This window comes from Coptis chinensis, chromosome 2 (assembly GCF_015680905.1).
Source record: "Coptis chinensis isolate HL-2020 chromosome 2, ASM1568090v1, whole genome shotgun sequence".
In the NCBI taxonomy this organism is placed as follows: Eukaryota; Viridiplantae; Streptophyta; class Magnoliopsida; order Ranunculales; family Ranunculaceae; genus Coptis; species Coptis chinensis.
Genome location: NC_141457.1, coordinates 113,818,267 through 113,839,636, shown reverse-complemented (window position 1 = coordinate 113,839,636; position 21,370 = coordinate 113,818,267). Strand labels below are relative to the sequence as shown.

At 36.9% G+C, this 21,370-nt stretch overlaps 4 protein-coding genes across 4 annotated transcripts; 1 reads left to right on the top strand and 3 right to left on the bottom strand.

Moving 5' to 3' along the window:
• Positions 1 to 32: 32 nt before the first annotated feature.
• Positions 33 to 4,103, bottom strand: LOC147520952 (uncharacterized). The gene is made up of 3 exons (XM_086592474.1): positions 3,338 to 4,103; positions 3,054 to 3,241; positions 33 to 966 (listed from the first exon to the last, which is right to left on the bottom strand). The coding sequence occupies exons 1-3, from the start codon at positions 3,972 to 3,974 to the stop codon at positions 265 to 267; spliced, it is 1,527 nt and encodes a 508-aa protein (XP_086448600.1). The 5' UTR covers positions 3,975 to 4,103; the 3' UTR covers positions 33 to 264.
• Positions 4,104 to 5,075: 972 nt separating this feature from the next.
• Positions 5,076 to 7,597, top strand: EMB2001 (P-loop containing nucleoside triphosphate hydrolases superfamily protein). Its single transcript, XM_086592472.1, has 5 exons — positions 5,076 to 5,630; positions 5,710 to 5,779; positions 5,930 to 6,092; positions 6,255 to 6,464; positions 6,857 to 7,597. The coding sequence occupies exons 1-4, from the start codon at positions 5,099 to 5,101 to the stop codon at positions 6,462 to 6,464; spliced, it is 975 nt and encodes a 324-aa protein (XP_086448598.1). The 5' UTR covers positions 5,076 to 5,098; the 3' UTR covers positions 6,857 to 7,597.
• LOC147520951 (uncharacterized) lies at positions 6,776 to 7,520 on the bottom strand. Its single transcript, XM_086592473.1, has one exon. The coding sequence runs from the start codon at positions 7,518 to 7,520 to the stop codon at positions 7,056 to 7,058; it is 465 nt and encodes a 154-aa protein (XP_086448599.1). The 3' UTR covers positions 6,776 to 7,055.
• A 9,081-nt stretch (positions 7,598 to 16,678) lies between the features above and the next one.
• LOC147520949 (ARM repeat superfamily protein) lies at positions 16,679 to 19,645 on the bottom strand. Its single transcript, XM_086592471.1, has one exon. The coding sequence runs from the start codon at positions 18,753 to 18,755 to the stop codon at positions 17,394 to 17,396; it is 1,362 nt and encodes a 453-aa protein (XP_086448597.1). The 5' UTR covers positions 18,756 to 19,645; the 3' UTR covers positions 16,679 to 17,393.
• Positions 19,646 to 21,370: the final 1,725 nt, after the last annotated feature.

The window sequence follows — 21,370 nt, the reverse complement described above, 5'->3', positions numbered from 1 at the left end:
AAAGTCAGACCACACTTATCAGCACGCAAAACTGAACCCATACACATTTCAAATTAATTTGTAATCAATTTTCCTTTACACGATTTCAATAATATAATGTTACTAATATGGTTTTGAAGAGATTTCACAAGCCAGCTTACAGCTCAGACAACCAAAAGGGGATATTAAGCACAAAATTACACCCAAACGCCAAATAACCATCCACAAGCCCAGAATGGGGGAGGTATAACACATACATATATAGCAATAGGCAGCAAGAAGTTTCTAGATAACATCTATATCATCCACACTGAGCCACTCGCTACAGTCCTTGTTATCATGGTCCTTTCCGTCACGGTCAATGACATGGGCTTGCTCTGACCCAATGGATCCAGTGCCGACTGAGAGATCCCTTCTAGAGTTAGAAGAGCTTTTCTCAAGTTGGACCCAATCTCGAGATTCCTTTTTTGAGGAATCGACTGTGACAGCTTTAGAACTTGTAGGTGTGCTTTTGCCATCATCATCATCCTCAAGATCACTAAATGATACATCCTCTTCATTACCCAGAGGGATACTGTTCTGATTAAAAGATCCCATCACTTCTGAACTCTCATCCTCTAACCACTCATCCCCATCCTCTTCATAATTCGGATCCAAGAATTTGGAAGAGGAGTTGACAGGTATATCTTTATTCTTGTGAACTATTGGCTCTTCTTCAACAACAGACTTATCAACAATTTGCATTTCAGTACTTACAACGGGATGCTTCTCAGTTTCTACATTTGTTGTTGCCAAGAAATGTGATGGTTCACAAGCAAATGTCTTTAGTGACACGTTTTCACTTGGAACATCAGAAAGCGATGAGTAGTGCTCTTCCTGTGGTGAGTTGGTGGAGCCTTTTGAGAACGAAGTTCCTCTTCCAGACAATTCATGTGATCTTGTTCGATTCTGCAAATCTTGTGTCAACATAGCTCTGGCTTCCACAATCTGCATGGAACAAGCGTTCAGTATAAAGTCAACTGCACCTTATACTCAAAACATTCAAGAGGCAGTTCAAATTTTTATACTTAAACAAGATCAATGTCATAGAGAACAAAATGTCTGCGATATATTAGGCCACTACAAGCTCTAGGGAACCTTTGTTTGCCGAAGATATATACCAATGTGCGATTCACACCATGTCCTTAAGCATTACCGAACTTTTGCTTTTAATTTGTTCACATTTTAATTATGGAGACGCAGAAAAAAGAAGGGTTGTGAAACCAATAACACTTTAGTTCTCAACAAATCTTTTCTCAACTGGAACATAATTTTTCCTCGCATAAGATGGAAGTTGAATTTCGATTAAGTCTTTCAGACCATCTAAGTGTTGGAGTTATCCCTCACATGAGGAAGAAGGAGAAATCAACAATGTTTGCGTGAAGAGGTCTGAGCGCGCGCGCTAAGATTGGGCTAAACCAGCGCCTTTGGTACTGGAAGTCACGAACAGGTTGTTGAGGGCATGCGCGTTCGACATTGGCCTTGCCGAGAGCGCACCCACGCCCATGCCTATAATTGCGGTTTCTAATTCGCTACAGTAACCGTGAATTTGGTTTTTTGGTATATAAACCTAAAACAAGGTTTTGGAAAACCTAACACAAGAAGTCTTGAATAGAAACCCAATTTTGAGAGTTATCAAAATTGAGAGAAAACCTTTACAGAGAAAAAAGCTTATAAAAAGAGAGGAGTGATTGTAATTTTCCTTCCCACTTTATAAAATGATTAGTTCTTGTGGAAGTAGGCACTATTGGCCGAACCACGGTATATCTTTGTGTTGTGGTATGCTTGTTCTTTCCTTTACATTATTATTTGTTGTTGATAGTTGTTTAGAGAGTTGGACATGCTAGCTAGGTTGTAGTTGATATTTAGAATTTGTCTGGAGTTGTAGTGTTTCATATTACAAATTATCTGTGGAGTGGGGATCGATTGGTATCGGTATTAACCCCAACACTAAGATGGTATTTGGCCTCAGATTGGCATTTAGTCCTTCTTTCGAGTTAAGTCAGGGTCCCAATGGGGGTAGGCAATCTAGAAATCACTAAATTTTTGCCACTTCAAGAAGAATTGCAATTAAAGCACTAGAAAACCAATTTACAAGAGCAGGTGCCGGGTAGCAAAATCGGTAAAACCTTTGAGTGATGATACCAGAGGTTTGGGGCTCGATCCCCACCAGCATCAAAGAGTTACTGGTTTCATTTAAAATAGGCTTACCAATCAAAAAAAAAAAACAATTTACAGGTTGCATAAAAGAAAAAAAAATGCCACATGGAGTTTTTCTACCTAGCGGTCTGTCCTAGAAAAATAGACCAATAACACTAGCATGGTCATTGAGAAGACTCTAGAATTCTATAAGTACATAAAACCTACTTCAATGCTACACAGAATTATCAAGGTTTCTTCAAATCTAAAAATTCTTACTGTAAATATTATCAAGAAATCAGTAAGTTTTTGCTGTTTTCCTCTAGAAGGGGTGTCGTGGCTTTCCAAATTGTTAGACCCATCGGAGATATTCTTAAAATTGGCATTTTAAGCTTGGGGTTCAGCATGCTAGGAATATATGGTTTACTTAGAGATGCTTTCAGTGGTTCCAAGTAAGTTGTAACACAATCCCAAATGTTGGTCTGAATACTCGTACGCCATTAGCCATATGTTGGTAATGGGGTGGAGTAAATCTATTAAGTTTTTCTTCTTATTTTCCCATTTATTATTACTTATATACCATGGGTAAGCATCCTCAATGGCAGATCATAATATCCCAAGTCATGTACTAATGCCAGTTCCAAATTACGAGCAACGTTTTCAGAAAACCAACCCTTACTGAGACCAGAAAGTAAAACGGACTAACAGAGGACTACGATTCTCAAAAATATCTCAAAAATACCTTGGAGGACCAATCTTTTAGCCACTATATACTAGACAGTAGACACCTCTGACATTTAAATGAATGCCATACTTGCTTACGACAAAATTGAGCTAAATTAATAACTTCAGATTTATAAATAAATGATAAATGGAAATCCACTAACGCAGTTTACCTGTGGGGTTGAGAGAAGTTCAGCATCATGTTTATTGAGCCTAGAATGCAAAAGAACAAAATAAATTTTCCAAAAGCATCCTTCACTCATATATCCCGGGCAAATCTCAATCCTAAGGGCTGCTAATCTTGGTGCAAAACGTTCAACAGCCAAAGCATGCTCTTGTTGGGCATCAGACAAATCAAAATCTGCACGAAAAAAAAAGTTAAAAAAGTATAATCGGAATTCAATATTAACTTCATCAGTTCAATCTGCATTGCATTAACTAGTAATGGGTCGTGTACCATCGGAGTCTTCATCGTCAGCAAGAGGGAAATCAAGCCAAGTTTCAGGATGCATTGCAATATTTCTAGCAAAAGTCAACACCTCTTTAGTAACACCAACAGCATCACCTACAACCAAATCTTCTTCTTCTTCTTCCATATCTTCATCATCATCATCTTCTTCTTCTTTACCAAACGGAAGAAAAGTAGAAGCAATCTTCGAAAACTCACTAACCGCTTTATGGCTCGATAATTTCGAGATCTCATTCTTAAACCTGCCTCCAATCTCAGCGAAATCATTCCGTATTCCTGTAATTCTCGCGGTTTCAGATTCTGAAATATCAGCAGATACCGATTTATCTGATTCCCATTTATTCCAGTCCGAAACAGGCGGGGGAGGTTGGGAAGGAGGAGGTGGGGCGAGGAAAGAAGCAACGCCCCAAAGTTGACGAGTTAGAGTTTTGGTTAGTTCTGATAGATCTTCTTTAACACCACGATTTAAATCATCTGTTGATGATGATGTTTCGATGTCGTCATCTTTTTTATTTTGAGGATTTGAGGATGGGTCTTTCTGGGTGTTGGTTTCTTCTTCGTCATTTTCTTGTTCGTTGTTGTCGACACCGAGGGAGTTGGCTAGATTCGTGAACCATGATGACATTTTTTTTTATTGATTGATCCAGAACCAGAGACGAGGATAGAGAAAAGGGTGCGGAATTTAAAATGGAAAAGGCATGAGAGTTGTATGCACGCAACTCTGGAAGCGTTGGATAATACGCTATGAGAGCATGTTAGGTGGTGATAGCATACTCTTCAAATTTTTTTTGTCGAGATTTTTCCGATATATATTGCAAATTTAATTGGCGCAAATTTTCATAAAAATTCATTGGAGATTTAAGAAATTTGTCTCCTCAAGTTAAAAAGTGGAACATTGAGCCTAAGGGCTCAGTTCCAAATTGAAAAAAAGTAAAAAATAATAATTTAATAGCCAAATTAAAGCTCGTGTAAGTCTTAGTCAAAAAAAAAAAAAACTTGGGGCAACATTAGATAAATAACACATTTACATTATTTTCGCTAAAAAGATCCATGATCCAAACCTAAAATTTGCGAAACAAGAATGCGAATAGGCGGGTTATGCGACCATGAATGAGGGCTAGAGATGGAATTCGAGAAATTCCAATTTTTTTCTTCAAATATGAAGAATTTGGCATGGTTATACTACCACTTGAGATGCTTTCGAAAGAGTATTTTAGGAGAGCTACCAAAACAAGTCAAAATTTTGAACCAAAAACACCAACCAACTTTAACTTAAGAACAATCAAATTTTCACCAAAAAAAAAAACTTCTGGCGGTTTTAGCAAAAACGCTTTTAAAAATCATGTGGTTTGAAAAAAATGTCGGATCGGGATGTTAGATTATCATCCAGAGGCTTTTGATCTCAGCGCGGTTTTGTAAAATCCGCGTCGACATTAAATTTGAAATTAAAAAAATCGAAAAAACGGTTGAGTGAAAAAAAAACATAAAAGCCCAATTAGAAAATAAAATTGAAAAAAACACGTGAGTGATTTGATTCAACATCAAACCCGGAACCAAATATTCAGCGATTTGGTATTTGATTTAGAAATTTTTAGTGTTTTTTAATTTCAGCTGGGGAAAAAAATCACTAAATTTTCACCTCCGCATTGCAAAACCTTTTTTCAACAAAACTGGTGATTTTGCCGATATATATCGCCCCGTTGGTTTTTCAGATTTCCGATATAAAAGAAACTTGTCTGTGTTCGCCCTATGATGATGTTACAACAATGTCCCAAACCAAGAATTGAAAATTTTGTTCGTCCAATAAAAATGCTTCTTCGAACTCGTCTCTTCTTATCTCCTCTACACTCTTCTCCCTCGCTCTTCTCTCAAACCCATTTCCCTCCCTTTCCTCAAATCCTCTGTTTACACAAACCCTTCTCACAGACAATTCATCAAACACCTACTTCAACCCAACATGTCTCTGCTTCAAAAACAACAGGACCACAGCAACAGACAGAACAATTCGTCAAAACCACTTTATTCATACCACCTGGTGTGGAACCAGATACAATAACCGAAGACATGATTCTTCCTTTTTCCAACATTGTTATTGGTCCATATGCTGGTCATTCTCAGATAAAACAAGTGGAGTTTGTGAAAAGCAGTGGTAAGGCAAAAGACTGCCCGAAAAACGGCTTACCCGAGTTTGCGATACTCGGTCGATCCAATGTTGGGAAATCTTCGCTTATTAATACTCTTGTTCGTAAGAAAGAGGTTGCTCTTACTTCAAAGAAACCAGGTTTATATTGTTAAACCTTTGTCTTTTGATTTTAGTACATTTAATCGTTGTTGTCAACTATATTGCAATATATGTGCAGGGAAAACTCAACTTATAAATCACTTCTTGGTGAATAAAAGCTGGTACATTGTAGATTTGCCTGGCTATGGGTAAGCTCGCCTTCGTGTAATGTTTGGATACATTGATTGACGCTTAATAGTAAGAGGATTGCAACTCTTACTTTGAAACCTTGTAAACAAATATGCAGACACTGAAAATTTTCTGGATTGGAAATTGATGAGAGTCTTTTTGTTTTTAAGGTTTGCAAATGCTCCAGAATCTGCACGAAATGATTGGTCCTCGTTCACCAAAGGCTATTTTTTGAATAGAGATGGTCTGGTCGCTGTGTTACTATTAGTTGATGCTAGTACACCTCCAAGAAAGATTGATCTTGATTGTGCCAATTGGCTTGGCCGCAACAATGTAGGCTACTTCACCGTCCCCTCCATATTTCTTTACGTTTCCATTGCACATAATTAGAGTGTAATTCAAATTTTGCTCAGGAGTTTCCGTTCTTACCGCCGCTATTTTATCCCAAGTTCTACTTTCTTGGATCTTATTTTGCCCATTTGTGTGATATTTCAGATACCAATGACTTTTGTATTCACCAAATGTGACAAGTCTAAGGGAAATAAAGGGAACCGACCTGAGGAGAATATCAAGGATTTTCAACAGCTGATCAGAGAAAACTACCGGACACCTCCACCTTGGATCATGACTAGTAGTGTCACTGGCCTAGGCAGGGATGAATTGCTTCTTCATATGTCACAGCTAAGAAACTACTGGGATAATTAGGTACTGAATTAAAGCATTTGTATGATAAAGCATTTTTGTAACGGTATTCCACTTTCCTCTACTGCACTGTATATCCTCTTTCAGTTTTCATTTCTACTTATTTTTCTGGTATTCCTTTTATATACTAAAATTACATTTCTAGTGTCTATATTTATCCCCTGGTTTTGCGACATGTTAGTTTGATTCACAAATTGGTTCTCTGTCTCGATCAAATGGGAAGGACTACTATTTCCGTTTGATGGATAGGAAACCATTTATTGTGTTTCATTCCTTGGGGCAAAAAAACAGTATATGATATTATTGTGCATTCATTTTGAAAAAACATAGAGAACATCATATTTATGTTGTAATGGTAAATTACATTTTGCTTTTTGCTATTGAATAATGACCAGAGAGTACACAACAACTAAGAGAAGCATCCCTTGTAATGAACTAAGTAGTGCTTCAGTTATTAAAATCATCACACTCTGAAGAAAGGGATGGCTGCATATCAGAGGAAAGTCAGTCTCACTTCGATGAGCAATATGACCGTACAAAGCGAGTCAAAGATTACAAAATGGATAAGTGAATATAGATTCAACCCGGAACAGACTAAATAACAGAACTTGGCTCCATTAACGCTTGAGTTCCCGGACTCAGAATTGGGGGAGAACACCAAGAATGCCAAGGAGAAAACATTTCCAAGGAAGTTATTGCACGTGGCTCTATAAGTTCCTCATTCTGAGCACCCATTGAAACTATTCCCTGTGACCGAAGTGGTTGTTGTGGGTCTGTAGCATTGTAGTTTGACATTATTTGTGGCATGACCGTATTCAAAGGTGGTGGTGCAACAATTTGGAGATGTTGCGTCTGAAATTCCGGTGCACCAGTCAACTTCTGAACAATCCGTCGGAAGTCGGAGGATAGCACTCTATAGACTTTAGGCTGTGGTGGTGTGACAGGTTTCCTCCATGGTTTCGCTGGTGGTTTACGTATTGAATGTAGGGAGCTTGTTTGTCTCTTACTTTCTTGTGAATCCATAACTTCAGTACGAGAAGAAGATGGAGAATAGTCCATGACCTACAGTGTCCTCTTGTATTTAGAACTGTGATTCAGATAGATGAGAATTGTTTTTTTATTTTGCCGGAATAGATGAGAATTGTTTGGAACGACCATGTATATTTATATCTAAGGAACCATGAGAAGAATGAGCAGTTGAACACAGAAGGTTTGAAAATTCATACAAGCCGTCTGAATTGATGTGGCTGCTGCTGATGTGTCATGTGTGCACACTTTGACCAAATATTCGTCTTACAATCTCATTATACATGAACTTCTGAAGTATCATGCACAAAAGAATCTCATTATTACTTTGCCATTTTCACTTTAATGTGCGTTCCGTAGATTTTTCAACCATCTTGCCGTCAAAGGTAATCGTGCTGGTGGGCTCCTAAAATCTATGGTCGTGTTAGGCTCAAAAGAAGTGGCAGGTGATAATTGTATATTTTACTTATAATAGCTGCTTTAGTCCCTTTCAGACCATGTCCCCCAAATAGCGCATTTCCTCTCCCATTCGGCCATTCCTACTCCACATTTTCATTAGGCTCCAAGCCTCCAAAGGAGTCACTCTAAATCAAAATTAAATTGATATAATTCGTCACGCACACACAAGAAGGACTATAGTAATTTCCTAAAAGTTTGCTGTAAGAAATGATTTGAAGAGGTTTCTAACAGAAGTAATCTTAATTCTTGAGCTTGGCCTCTAAAATCTTGTTTTAACCTTTTGCTTAATTGTTTTTCCTCGTGTACTCATTGTTTGATTTCCTTTTGCTTGTTCTTCCTCTAATCCTCTTGTACTTATTGTTTGATAATTAGGAACTCCTAAATGAAAAAGGAAAATTGGCAATTTAATTATTCCTACACAATATCACCATTTTAGATTTAATTTTGTTTATCTTGTCTAGTAAATTAGGACCACCTAAAGGACTCATTTAATTTTATATACTAAAAGTCTCATTTCCATGACTCAAAAATATTAGAGGAGGGAGCATTGGCACGATATGAAATAACCAACTAAAGGAATATTTTATCTTTTAAAAAAAAAAAAAAAAAAAAAAAAAAAAAACTCCATTAAGTGACAAGAGTGACAAAAAACAACAAATGAACCGCGGGTGTTTAGGTCACTTGAACATAAAATTGGCTCTTGAAATATCTGTTCAAAATAGAGAAAGTGATGAATAATAATTAGGGTAAATTTCTGATTCGGCTATGATAATGTCAATGTGTTTCCAATTCGGTCACAAATTGCAACTCAGTGCATTTTGTCAGCAACTAGCGGGATAATGTCAACAACTTTTGTATTGAATTGCTGACAATGGCCGGATTAAGAACAAAATGACATTATTATGGTTGAATTAGAAATTTACCCTAATAATTAAATATAATAAATCACTTACTTTTCAGGCTTCTTTGACCGTATGATTGTAAGGGTTTAATAGTTTATATTGTTTGTTGTAACAAGATCTCTAATGGGGTAAATGTGCATAGAAAGTTCGATTGTGATTAATTTTGTGAAAGGGGAGATGTACTTGGGTGAGCTATTAGTATATATATATTATGGGCTTTTTGTATTATTTCCCAATGTCAAGGAGCGTAGACTGTGAACCAGTCAATATGACTAATCAAGCTACTGCATCTGCATGAAAGTAACGCCGTATCAGTAGTAACAAGCCATCAACAATAAATCAATAATCAGTGTTCAGTAAGGACAGGGTATGGGTTGGATTTGGATTTGGATCCATTATATCATCATATGTGATGAGTTAACTCTGATCGCAGAAACGGCCTTCGGGAACGAGGGATAAGGCTGTCGACCCTGCCAAGCTGCACTAGCGGGAGTTGGTGGAGTGGGCTAGCCCTGTCATCTTTTTTTTATTTTTTTCGGAGTCCTATTTATATTGAACTTATAAATTCATCTCCAACATACAATTTGGAAAATCTGTCATAGGTAGTTGTTGGATAGCCTACCTAACTAACTGATGAGCATCCCCATTAACAATCCTATTGATCCAATTAAAAGATGGCGGACTCTAAGTTACTTAACAGGTTTGTTACATAAGAATTTAACGCAATCAAAGGCCATTTGCATCCTCCACCATTGAAATCTTTTATGACCTCTGTGCAGTCTTTTGGAACACAAAACTATATCTACCCAGAAAACAAGCCTATAAGGCAGCCACTTCTGTCGCTACCATTTCTGTTTCTTCAGATTCAGTAGTTTTGTATCTCCTAACAACTGCTCCAACTAGCTTTTCTACACCATTCCAAGCCATACAATCTGCACTTGTCCATCCGGTATCCCTATGGAAAATAGCATCAAACCGAATCAATATGCAATCATTGGGGATTACTGGAAAGATAGAATCCAAGTTATTCATATGGATAGGAAAATTGGTAATAGAGTTAGAAATATCTTCTCTGAAAGCCAGGAAGCATTTTGCTGCCATAGTGGAGCATTTCCTTAACAACTTAGGCCCTATTATATATTTTGGGTTCAAACTTTATTTCATTTCTGACTTCCCAGATAAAGTGAAGGGCATAATATAACAGAAAATATCAACCTGGTTAATGTCATCTTTTTAATCAAATGTGCATGATGCCTGAAGCTATACTCTTCATTCTGAAGTCAAATACATACAATAGCACTTGGCACAATTCAATTTATACCCACACTTCAAAGTAAGGCCTAAGAATTCAGAAACATTAGTGGAAACCAAGTCAAAGTTAAGCTCCATATGTAGCATTGCATTTACTTCTTTTGTATGTTTTGGATGATTAAATTACCCGGTCGTTCTCAGGGCGGCTCTGAGTTTGTGAGGGGCCTAGGAAAGCTCTTAGATTGGGCCCTTGTAAAACCCAAAAAAACTAGTAAAAAATCATTTGCAGATTGTTGATAATAATAATTAAACTTTTAAGACTCCAATAAAATCAAAATGATAGTAGTCTAGCGGTGACGACCTTCAATATTTTCAAATCTAACCTTGGTTCAACTCCTTCCAGTAGCATCTTGTCACTGAGATGGGGCCTTTTTATTTGGCAATTATATAGGGGACCTAGGAGGCTGCCTATGGTGCCTACCCCTCAGAGCCGGCACTGGTTGTTCTAGGGGAACACATGGTATGACACTATCTAGCAACGCAGCAAATGCAAATTGGCCTTTTTATTTGGCAATTATATGGGGGACCTAGGAGGCTGCATATGGTGCCTACCCCTCAGAGCCGGCATTGGTTGTTCTAGGGGAACACATGGTATGACACTATCTAGCAACGCAAGCAAATGCAAATTACATACTGCCACATGGAAAATACAACTTGATACGACCATAACCAGTCCCAAACAAAAAAATTAGGACAACAAAAAAGAAGAAGAAAGTGCAAGAAAGTAAACAGCTGTCTCTACCAAATTGAGCACCTTCTTCTCTACCTTCTCTTGTTTCTCTTATTCTACTTCTCTCCATCATTAATTTTGTTATTGTGGCAATCTCTCTCTCTTTCTCTTCATTATTCTATCAGACAATAATATTTAATTAGAACAAGTTTACACTTTACCCAAATTCATAAAGTTAATATATTTTTATAACTTCAATTTAGAACTTAGCAAAAAACAAGGTTTTTTTTTTTGGAATTGAACGAATTATTTTAAATATTTTGTTTTAATACTCAATTGATTTGAAAATTCTCATATTAAGGACCCAAATCTTTGTTCTAACATCACAAAATTTCATAGTCATGGTGGGTTAGAAAGGAGAAATGATTAGAAAGAAGAACTAAAAAGAGAAACAACAAATAAACAAGAGGAGGAAAAAAAAAAGGTAAAAGAAGGGAAAACAATTGCAACGACAACTAATTGGTATCTTAGTGGTGGCTGGTGGTTGTGGTTGTGGTCTTGTGGAGAAGGAGGCTCTCTTTATTGGTTTACCAATTTATCCAGTTGTTTAGGTTGTATTCTACGTAGATTGTTTCTATTGGTCGTGTTACACTTTTAGCGTCACACCTTGTGTTACACTATAACTTCCCTAAATTACCACCATTTATGTTTTCCAAAACATCTTTAAACTCTTTATTGGAACTTGGAACAACGGGAACTTCAACTACTACCGAGTGATTGTGCATGCCTTTTGACCATGAATAATTGTAAGAGATTTGAACTTATATTTTAATACATTCTATCTTGTTTACCTATTTGTCTTAGCTTATCCAATTCAATTAAGCGACAAAACTTTTGCAATTTGCAAGCAACTGCTACTAAATTACTTGTTACGGGCAAATATGGTGTATATATATATATACACAAGCAGGTTCCGTTTACCATACTTTTTATACTATAGTTTATACCACACCCCTCTACAAGATGAGTTAAGTACTAATAATTTATGAATATGATCTACTAACCATAGATAACATCTCTACAAAAATTCATCTCATTTAGAAATCTCTAACCTAGTTAAAAATCGTTATCAATTTTGATTTTTTAAAAACAATTCAAATTTTTCGATTTTGCAATCATCTTTTGACATATTTAAACATTATCAAATGAGTTGAAATTTTGTAGATGTGATCTTCATAGTTAGTTAAACACATCCACAAAAAAAAAAGTTATAATTTACATTGTACATAGAGTTATATGGCATGGTATAAATGCTAATTAATTTTATACCACACCCCCCCCCCCCTACAAGATGATCGAGTTAAATGCTAATAATTTGTGGATATAATCTACTAACCATTGATAATATAAATCACTCCGCCTTTGTTTTTTCTTGTGATGAAGTTGTATACAAATTGATGAACATACTTACAGTAAGGCATGAAATTCCAACGTACTATAACTAATTATAGAAGTGAAGAAAAGGCTTGGTAAGGTAAATGGAGATGGTATGTTAATTTCAATTTGGGATAGTACGCGTCTACACTCTACACATACACATACACATACACATACACATACACCAGGGCCGGCCCTGAGGACAACCCACACAGGCGGCCGGCTGGGGCCCTAAAAGTTGGCCAAATGTTAGGGCCCCCATGGTTGAAAGCAGTTGTGGTCAATTATTTTTTTTTCGGCCCAAAAAGACTTTAGCAAACAAACATCCTACTGTTCTTTTTTCGGCCCAACATTGGCTCCAAATTTGGCCCAAACATAAATCATTAAACATCGATACTAAACTGTACAGAAACTTGTTCTCCACGACTCCACTTCTCCTCTCAATCTCTTAGTCTCTGCAATTCCCTAAGGTCTCCCCAGTTCTCCAACTTGCACTCCACAATCTCCATTCCTCTCTCTTTTGTTGACTATACCAGTTACCATTGCATCTGCAGAAAGAAGTTTTTCAAAGCTGAAGTTGATCAAATCTTACCTTCGATCGAGCATGTATCAAGAAAGATAAAATGGATTAGCTATGTTATCTATTGAAAAGTCTTTAGTAGAAAAACTTGATTATGAAGACTTAATTAGTGATTTCGCAGCTATAAATATAAAAAGACTAGCTTTTCAATAGTGTTTAGTTTTTGTAATTGAATTTTGGTGTGAATTTGTTAATGTTAAGCACACATTTGATTCCGTAAGAGTACGAAGAAATTTGGACTTAATTTTTTATCAAATAAGAAAAAAAATTGACTGATGTATTTTTCATCATTTATCAGAAGAGCCCACACTTTAGGATCTCGCCTAGGGCCCCCCAAAACTTAAGGCCGCCCCTGACATACACATACACATACATATCCCACATTGGTTTTGTTTGAAACCAAGACAACTCAATGATCTTTGCTACTCTAAGTAAAACTATGGTTGTCAATGGCCTGGGACAAGTAGGGCTGGCAATGGGTTGGATCGGTCCGGATATATGCAAATCCAAAACCGATCCGCTTTCCAACAATACAAACTCAGAATCGGACCCGACCTGAATGGATATTTGAGTTAGAGAACCAGAACCGAACTGAAATTTTTTTTTTGATTCCGGATCCGATCCGTTCCGAACCAATAAGCTCAATTTCAACCCGATGAACTGAGTTTTTTTTTTTTTTTTTTTTTCAATTGAATCATAATTTTCGTTATATAAATATTAAATAATTTTTTTTTGCTAAACACAAAAACAAGGTACACAAATCCAAAAGGCATAATGAATGATTTGAAATCCAAATTTGTAAAGGAGGATTCTACTTTAGATAGAAACCATATTTTTATTATGTAAAAAAATATCGTAATATTACATATATATTTGGCATATCTTATTTTGGAACTTTAAATATTGCAATGTTGCATAAGGTAATAGAAATATATGGTGGAGAAAAATTATGAAGAATAAGACTAAAATTTTTAATCGGGTCATGCCCATAACGGTTCGGTACATACTTAATCCAGAACCAATCCAATAAGAGTCCGGTTCTTATTTTGAAGACCCAGAACCGGTCCAATATGCTAACTACCTGTCTCAGACCCGTTTTTATTGGTTCGGACCGGATCGGGTATCGGTTCTTACCCGACCCATTGCCAGCCCTAGGGACAAGTCCGAAACCCGATTGAATCCGAACCGATAAGATAAGGACTTAGACTTTACATTTAGTCCGATAAGATTATTGGGCCAAGTCTGGATATACCTTTGTCCGGTCCAATAAAAGTCGGTCCGAAATCTATGGTATATTTGTATGTTTTATAGTTAATATTAGTAACATTGAGCCCGTTATATGAATTCCAAATGAACTCCTCCACCAAAAGTGGATTTATAAGATGAATTTAGGGATGATTTTTTGTGAAGATAGTCTTCTCATAATAGAGAATCTTATTACAAAAATCCCAAACAAAAATATTTAACCTTGCCAAAAATTGTTTTGAAATTTGAAAAATATGGACCGTTGGATAATTTTATAACACTATAAGCAAATTTTGATACGTCTAAACATCTTCAAATGTGCTGATTTTTTGTAAGTATGATATATATTGTAGGAAAAACATCTCCACCAAAAATCAGCTTCTAATTCATTATTTTTCATGGTGGAGTTTCTTTGGAGTTCGTATAAGTGGAGTTCATATAACGGGCAGGTAGTAATATATTTACTAATAGTGTACATTGAAAATTGGAAACAATGTTGGTCACTGTTGTGCCCCAAGAGATGGGGGTTCAACTCTTGCTACTTACAAATTTGATTGATTTAAAAAAAAAAAAACAATTTTCATGTATTGCTAATGGACCTAGGCCTAGCCCAAATCCGAATTTGTCCAATAGGACTTAGACTAAGTTTGGACTCGAAAATTCATATATGTTCTAGGCCAGGCCTGGACCTAGGTGTGTTCCTGTTCAGGTCCGGCCCATTGACAGCCCTAAGTAAAACCTACTAATTGTTGCATTAGCAATGCAAATGATATGTCATATTTTGATTATCCGCATCCGGCATTCTATGAAATACTAAGTAGTTGCAACTCTAAAGTTGCTTACAAGTATATGTTAGCTCGTCGATCTTATTTTTCTTGTAACCAATTAATGTGAACCAGTATAACAACCACACTGTGACTTTAAAGAACGAAGTTATGGTATCAACATTAACTTTGGTCCTGGCCATTTAAGAAAACAGTATAGAACCGGCCTCCAGTCAGGTAATCAAGTTGCAACCTTCATTCTGTTGCCCTCTCTGTATTTAACTTTGTTGCCCTCAATCTTCATTTATTACTCGAGCAGTCGAGATTAAACCTGGATGCAGGTAAATCAAAATCTAGAAGATCCATTTACTTAAAAACACTTAACTTGACTGGATTTAGGTATTCCTGCATTCCAACAAACTAGTCAAAGCTGGCTCAGAATGTTATCTAATAATATGTTTACAGGCATAGTCTCGAACAGATATGCTTATTCCATTCACTCTCAAGTCTCAACTCCTTCTCTTTTTAAGATAAGGGTGGGTTAGGCCGTTAGGGTAACATCGACAATTTTACTTAATAGTTACCAGAAAAAACAAAAACAATTTTACCCAATGTATATTTCATTATTAAGAAAATAAAGATGAAATGTATGGACGCATGGTTGAAGAAGAATTATAGCAGTACAAGACTGAGCATCAAGAATTGACACTTCAATGGTGGGTGTCCCCTACATGGGGTAAGTGAGTAACCCACCAAAAATCAGAACCCAAACTAAAGTCCAAGTAAATATGGGGCAGGAATGCAGGATGACAAGGCCCCATCTGATTGGTTTCAGGATTATACATCTTCAGTTCTTTCCAGACAGTGCAAAATGCCACATGTCTTCATATATATTGAGATAATAACATTTTTTTTTTTGATAAACTAAAGATAATACCGATATTTCTACTCTATAAGGCCTATAAGAGATGCACAGTAATCTACATTGAATAGATTTTGAGCTATACAAAATTACAAAGAAAGGGTACTCTCAAAACATTTTTTTTTTGAGCCGAGACCGTTGGATCCGAGATCTAACGGTTCGAAAATAAAAACAAACTCATATTCTCTCTCTTCTTTTTTGTTTTTGATTTTTGAACCGTTGGATCCGAGTCGAAACACTCATCCTTATAGGAATATCCTCGTGGTAGCCCAGATCTTTTTTTTTATTATTGTTTATAATTCGTAATTGTACTTTCAAACATGGGTAGTGGAAGTGTGGAATCACTTGAACTCTGGTGTGCATTGGTGATTGGGAATTGCTTGAGAAACTACCAAGCAACTCAACAAAGTCAGCACTCTGATCAACTTTCCATCAAACATCATTTCCTTCTCTCCAGTGCAGTTCTTGGCAGATTGAGTGAATGACAATTGACAACGGGCGTCCTCGAGTACTCCCAGAGTCCCAGTGCTCCAACCCTTCCAACAAAAGAGGAAAAGAGTACGCTCAAAGGCAAAGGCTAATAATCAGTCTCAATGGTCATCCCATAAACAGAAACTAGAGCACATGTCCGTAGAGTCGTAGACACCAGACTCAACACTCCATATTAAAAGTTTAAAACCAAGTAACGGGTGAAAACTGAAAATTGGCAGCCCCACCTGGCACCTCACTCCTCACTGACTTTGTGTAAACAGGTCATTTTCTCATTTCACAATCATCATCACTGAACGAGACCCCAGTAATAATTCAAGCCAATCCCCTGAACTGAAATTGGAAATATGACATAGCAAAGTGAAGACAGAAAATCATCAGAGGACCCAAATGAACAATAGGCAAACAGAAGTCAGAAATTCAATTTCATTTCTACATTGACATCGTCAAGTGAGGTGAAAGAAAAAAATGAGTAAATCTCATTGTACACATTGCATTGATATTGAAAGGTACTAACTCTTACAGTCTCTACAATTGGGAAGAAGATACCATAGCTCTTCGCAGCATCAAGAACACATTACCCACTGGAATCTCAAAAATTAGGAGGGAACAAAAATAGATTACACCTGAAGCTCTAAATTGCAATTCCACGCTTGGGACCTTGCAACAAATTCCCTCCTTTAATATCTAGTTCAAATCAGTAAAACTTCTCCTGTTTGGGCAACGGCCAGACCCATCCAACTTTCTGTCAACTCCACACACGCTTTACATTTCTCTTGGACGCAAGACACAGTCACTAGAATTGGCGTCTGTGCAAACATGCTTGCTGGGGCTTATTGAAAAATCTATTGCGGGTGCCACACTACCACCAACTATATGGGGGTAGTGAATTGAATCCACACGTGTGAAATTTTCTTTATGTATATGAAATCAATCGAGAAAATTACAGGATTTAGTATACACAGGAGAACAATCTAAGTACCTTAGCTCCGTCTCCCAATAGTCACTTGGCTCAATCAATTGCTTGGCACTGAAACTTTCATCACAGCCAATGAGACATTGAAACCTTTTACCCCCCAAGATGAAAGGGGGTGATCAGGTGTATACAACCAAGTACAAATTCAGCTTCATTGGATCGTTCTCGTGAGCTTGCATTTTGAAATGAAGATAGTGGCAGTGTAATTCAAACTACACAACTTCAATAGCTCGGCTGACCGTTGCTTCAAGCCAGGATTGCAACCACTCTGAATGACTAACAGAAGTTTTGCAGCAAGACCGGCTTCAACAGCTAGCGATGCACACTCCTCTGGTGCTAGCTTGCAGACTGCCCACAAGATCGACAAGGCATACTGCGTACAGCTCTCTGAAACCCGCATTAAGAGCTTCACTAGAACTGGTATTGTTTTCGGGCAATCCTTCAAAGCTGACTTCCCTTCTGGAAGGGTGGCCAGTGCGTCCAAGATGTAAAGAGCATACTCCAAGCAATCAGGATGTAAACTGGGCAGAAGTTCAATTAAGTGAGGAACAGCACCAATACTTACAACCAAATTCCTTAGCTGCTTATGCGAACATATCGTCCTTAGAAGGCTAAGACCAGCTGAGGTTCCATTCGAATGCCGCTTATCCTTGACCAGTCTCATTAATCCAACTAAAAGACTCAAACTCGATACAATTTCCGACCGGAAATCTTTCTCATCCATCAACATTTCAATTAATCTAGTACAACTAATCTTCGTCTCAAGTGATCCTTCATTCAACATATCAACCATTAACGAAATTTTCGCGGGCTGCATCAAATTCGTCTTCGATTCAGAGTCAAGTGACAAATTCACAAGAATACCAATTGCTTCAGACCCAACAGCATGAGAAGTAAATGGACCCAATAGAGATGAAATTAAAGAAACCCCACCTTCATCCACAACTGTCTTCCTTGCAGAAGCATGATTAACCACAACTTTTTGAAGCTCTTTCAAAGCCTGAACCCTTGCTTGGCCTTTGACCTTCTTCAGCGTCTCCAACAACTCAGATGCTCTCCCTTGCACATCTTCTGATCTCTTCTTCATTAGCAAATACTTCTGAGAAAACCAGCTATAGATAAGATGGTAAAGTGTCTTGTTTGGTGTGACTGAATCATCCCAAAGCTCTTGCATAGTTGTGGGGCAAGTGAAATGGCCTAAAGAAAACCATTTCAAGATATTGGATCTCTCGTAAGTTTGACCAGTGCAGAGAGTAACTGGATCTTGCATAGGTTCTAAAGAGATTGGGCAGATGAATACCGAAGGAACATCCGATAAATCGAGTTCTTCAATCATCTTTTTTAAATCATACTTCTCACCACCAACCCCAACCCCACCAAAACCTCCTCCACAAACACCACCCAACACCCCATCTTTCACTGCTGTATCCAGATCTATCACATGCCCACCTCCACCTACATCAAACCTTACATCCCCATCTCTCCTTCTACTAGAAACATCCAACATGGTCATTCTTTATAAAATCGATAATAATAATAAAAAAGACTTCTTTTTCACAATCTGATTACCACTATTTCTAGTGCTGCCACACACTACATGTGTGAAAAGGAGAGGAAGACAAACCGAGTTCTCTAGCCATTGACAAAATATCCTTTCAATGGGGACAATTTTTCTCTTGTCTTTTTTTTTTTTTTTTTCCTTTCACTTTATCTCTCTTTCTCTCAGTCAAAAGACCATATCAGTATCTCACTACAGTCATCATCACACACATCATAAACGTATAATCAAAATCTTCTTCCCAAAAACCAAAGCCCCTCATCACTACTCATTTCTCTTTTACTTCCTCTTCAAGCTCAAAAAGTACGAAATCATCAATCCCAGATCAATATCAGCAGTTTCCACTTTAAAATAAAAACCCCACCAAAAAAACAGAAAAAGCCCACCAAACACAAATTTAGAAATGTAACTAAATTGAAGATAGAGAGAGAGAGAGAGAAGAGGGTGCAGAGAAAAGGTTTATGTATCTCTCCTGCTGTAGAGCTCTTCTTCTTCTTCTGCTCTTCTTTTTGGGGCTATTGCTTAATCTCTCTTCTCTCTCTCCTCTCAAATTCCCAAAAATATGATTTTTTTTTTTTTTTTTCTAAAAAATATAATTAAGATTATTGTTATCGATATTTGACCGGTTATAGCCAGTAAATTTTCTCCCTCGACTCGCGCACCACACGTGTAGTCATAACACTTTTGTTACCCTATTTGTGTGAATTTACCTTTTGGCCCTATTTGTGTCAAAGTCTCCCTTTAACTACTTTTCCTATTGTTTGGCTGAAAAGACTCGCTTATTGTTAGTGGACTTGTTAGGTAAACCGTAAACCTCATTTGTAAATATTATTAATAATAATAAAAAAAAATGTTAGAACATTTTATGTGTGATGCTTTTTAATTAACGGGCCAGGGTGTAAGTAAAGATTAAATCTGGACTCTCATTACGAAACTACATTACTCTCTTTTAAGAATTTAAATCTTCTGTTTGCACTAAAAAAATTAAAAAAAAATGGCTTGGGCTACCCGAGAAACCGTTGGATGTATAATTCAACGATTCGAAAATAAAAAACAAAAAGAAAAGAGTTTGTTTTTTATTTTCGAACAGTTGAATCACACAACTAAAAAAAATAAGGCTTTCTAATGATTGATTTGTCATTTATCAAAAGAAAAATAATCACAACCAGATGCATTTCAATTTCCAACTAACTCCACTTTAATTTTCACAATACTGATAAAAAACTCAAAATATAAAAAAACCTACAAATATGGATATATACCCGATTATGGCTTATGCAATTATGCCCAACTCCGCCATAATTAAAGAATAAATAATACGCAGTTACGCACACGGTCAGTCAACCTCCACACGACCTAAAAAATCAGTCCTCTTTCTACTTTTCCACTGCTAGTCAAGCCCGTGTAACCGTGAGTTGCACCAAAATAAACGGCTAGCTTGAATGAATGAACTTCTCGATATAACAACAAATAAAAGTAATAAAAAAGTGAATAATAATGTGAAGCACGGGACCCACATGACTGCCACTTTTTTTAAAGTTGCCCTAGATCAGCATTTGACCAAAAATTAGGTGTTTCTTTGACTGTACTTCTCGGGTGGCTTATCTGGTCTGTTCTTTGACTGCTTTGCATGGGGAGTCTCCTCATCTCTTGCATGCTTTAAGCAATTAGCCAATAGAGCAATGACACTTGGGGATTCTACCCTGTGCTACCACTGTATTTGGATTTAATTGTTGAAGGATTAAGATTAAATTAAGTAATATTATAGCCTGTAAATTGAAAGGGAGTGGGAGTGTATTTGAATTTCTATTTGTATATTCTGTTGGTGCAGTGGATACAGGTGGTGTGATTGTTGATGAAATATTTAAGCTGGAATATCCTCTTTTTGTATTGGATATTGTGCTTTTGAGTGTACCAAACGGTCCTATCGTTGACTAAAACAGGATACATACATTCTGCTCTACCATTCTTTTCTTATGAGCTTGAATGGATCTCACGTTTGGGCCAGTTATCTGCCAGGCTCTCCAAGATTTTAACTGTTATGATTTTACTACAACTATATTTTGATAGAGCTTATCATATTAAACATCAGATTTTACTACTGGACGTCTAATTTTTTTAACATCAATGAAATATGTGGATCTATCAAAAAGTCATGCTAAATATTAAAAGTTTACGAAATGATGAGTTATTATGATGTGAATTGCAGTATGGATTTCGGTAATTTAGTTCCAATCTGGAGCGTGTGGATAACACAAGCGAATTACCTTTTCCAAACGACAGGGTTGGAGCTTTTTATTAGAATACACGTTCACGTGTTGTCTTCTTTAACGAAGAGGAGAGAGTAGTCAAAGTACTTCATTAGTTGCATCACGTAACACAAGACGTATTTTGCTCAATGAAGGACGTATTTTGCTCAATGAAGGCATGGATAAATTTGTTATTTTGAGTTTTTGACTAATATACACGTGAGTCTCGCATCTTGGATACTGGTTCGGAAGAAATAGATTTCTTTACGTGTGGTGGAATAGAAATATAGAAGGAGAAAGTGCAGAGTAGCAGAAACATGG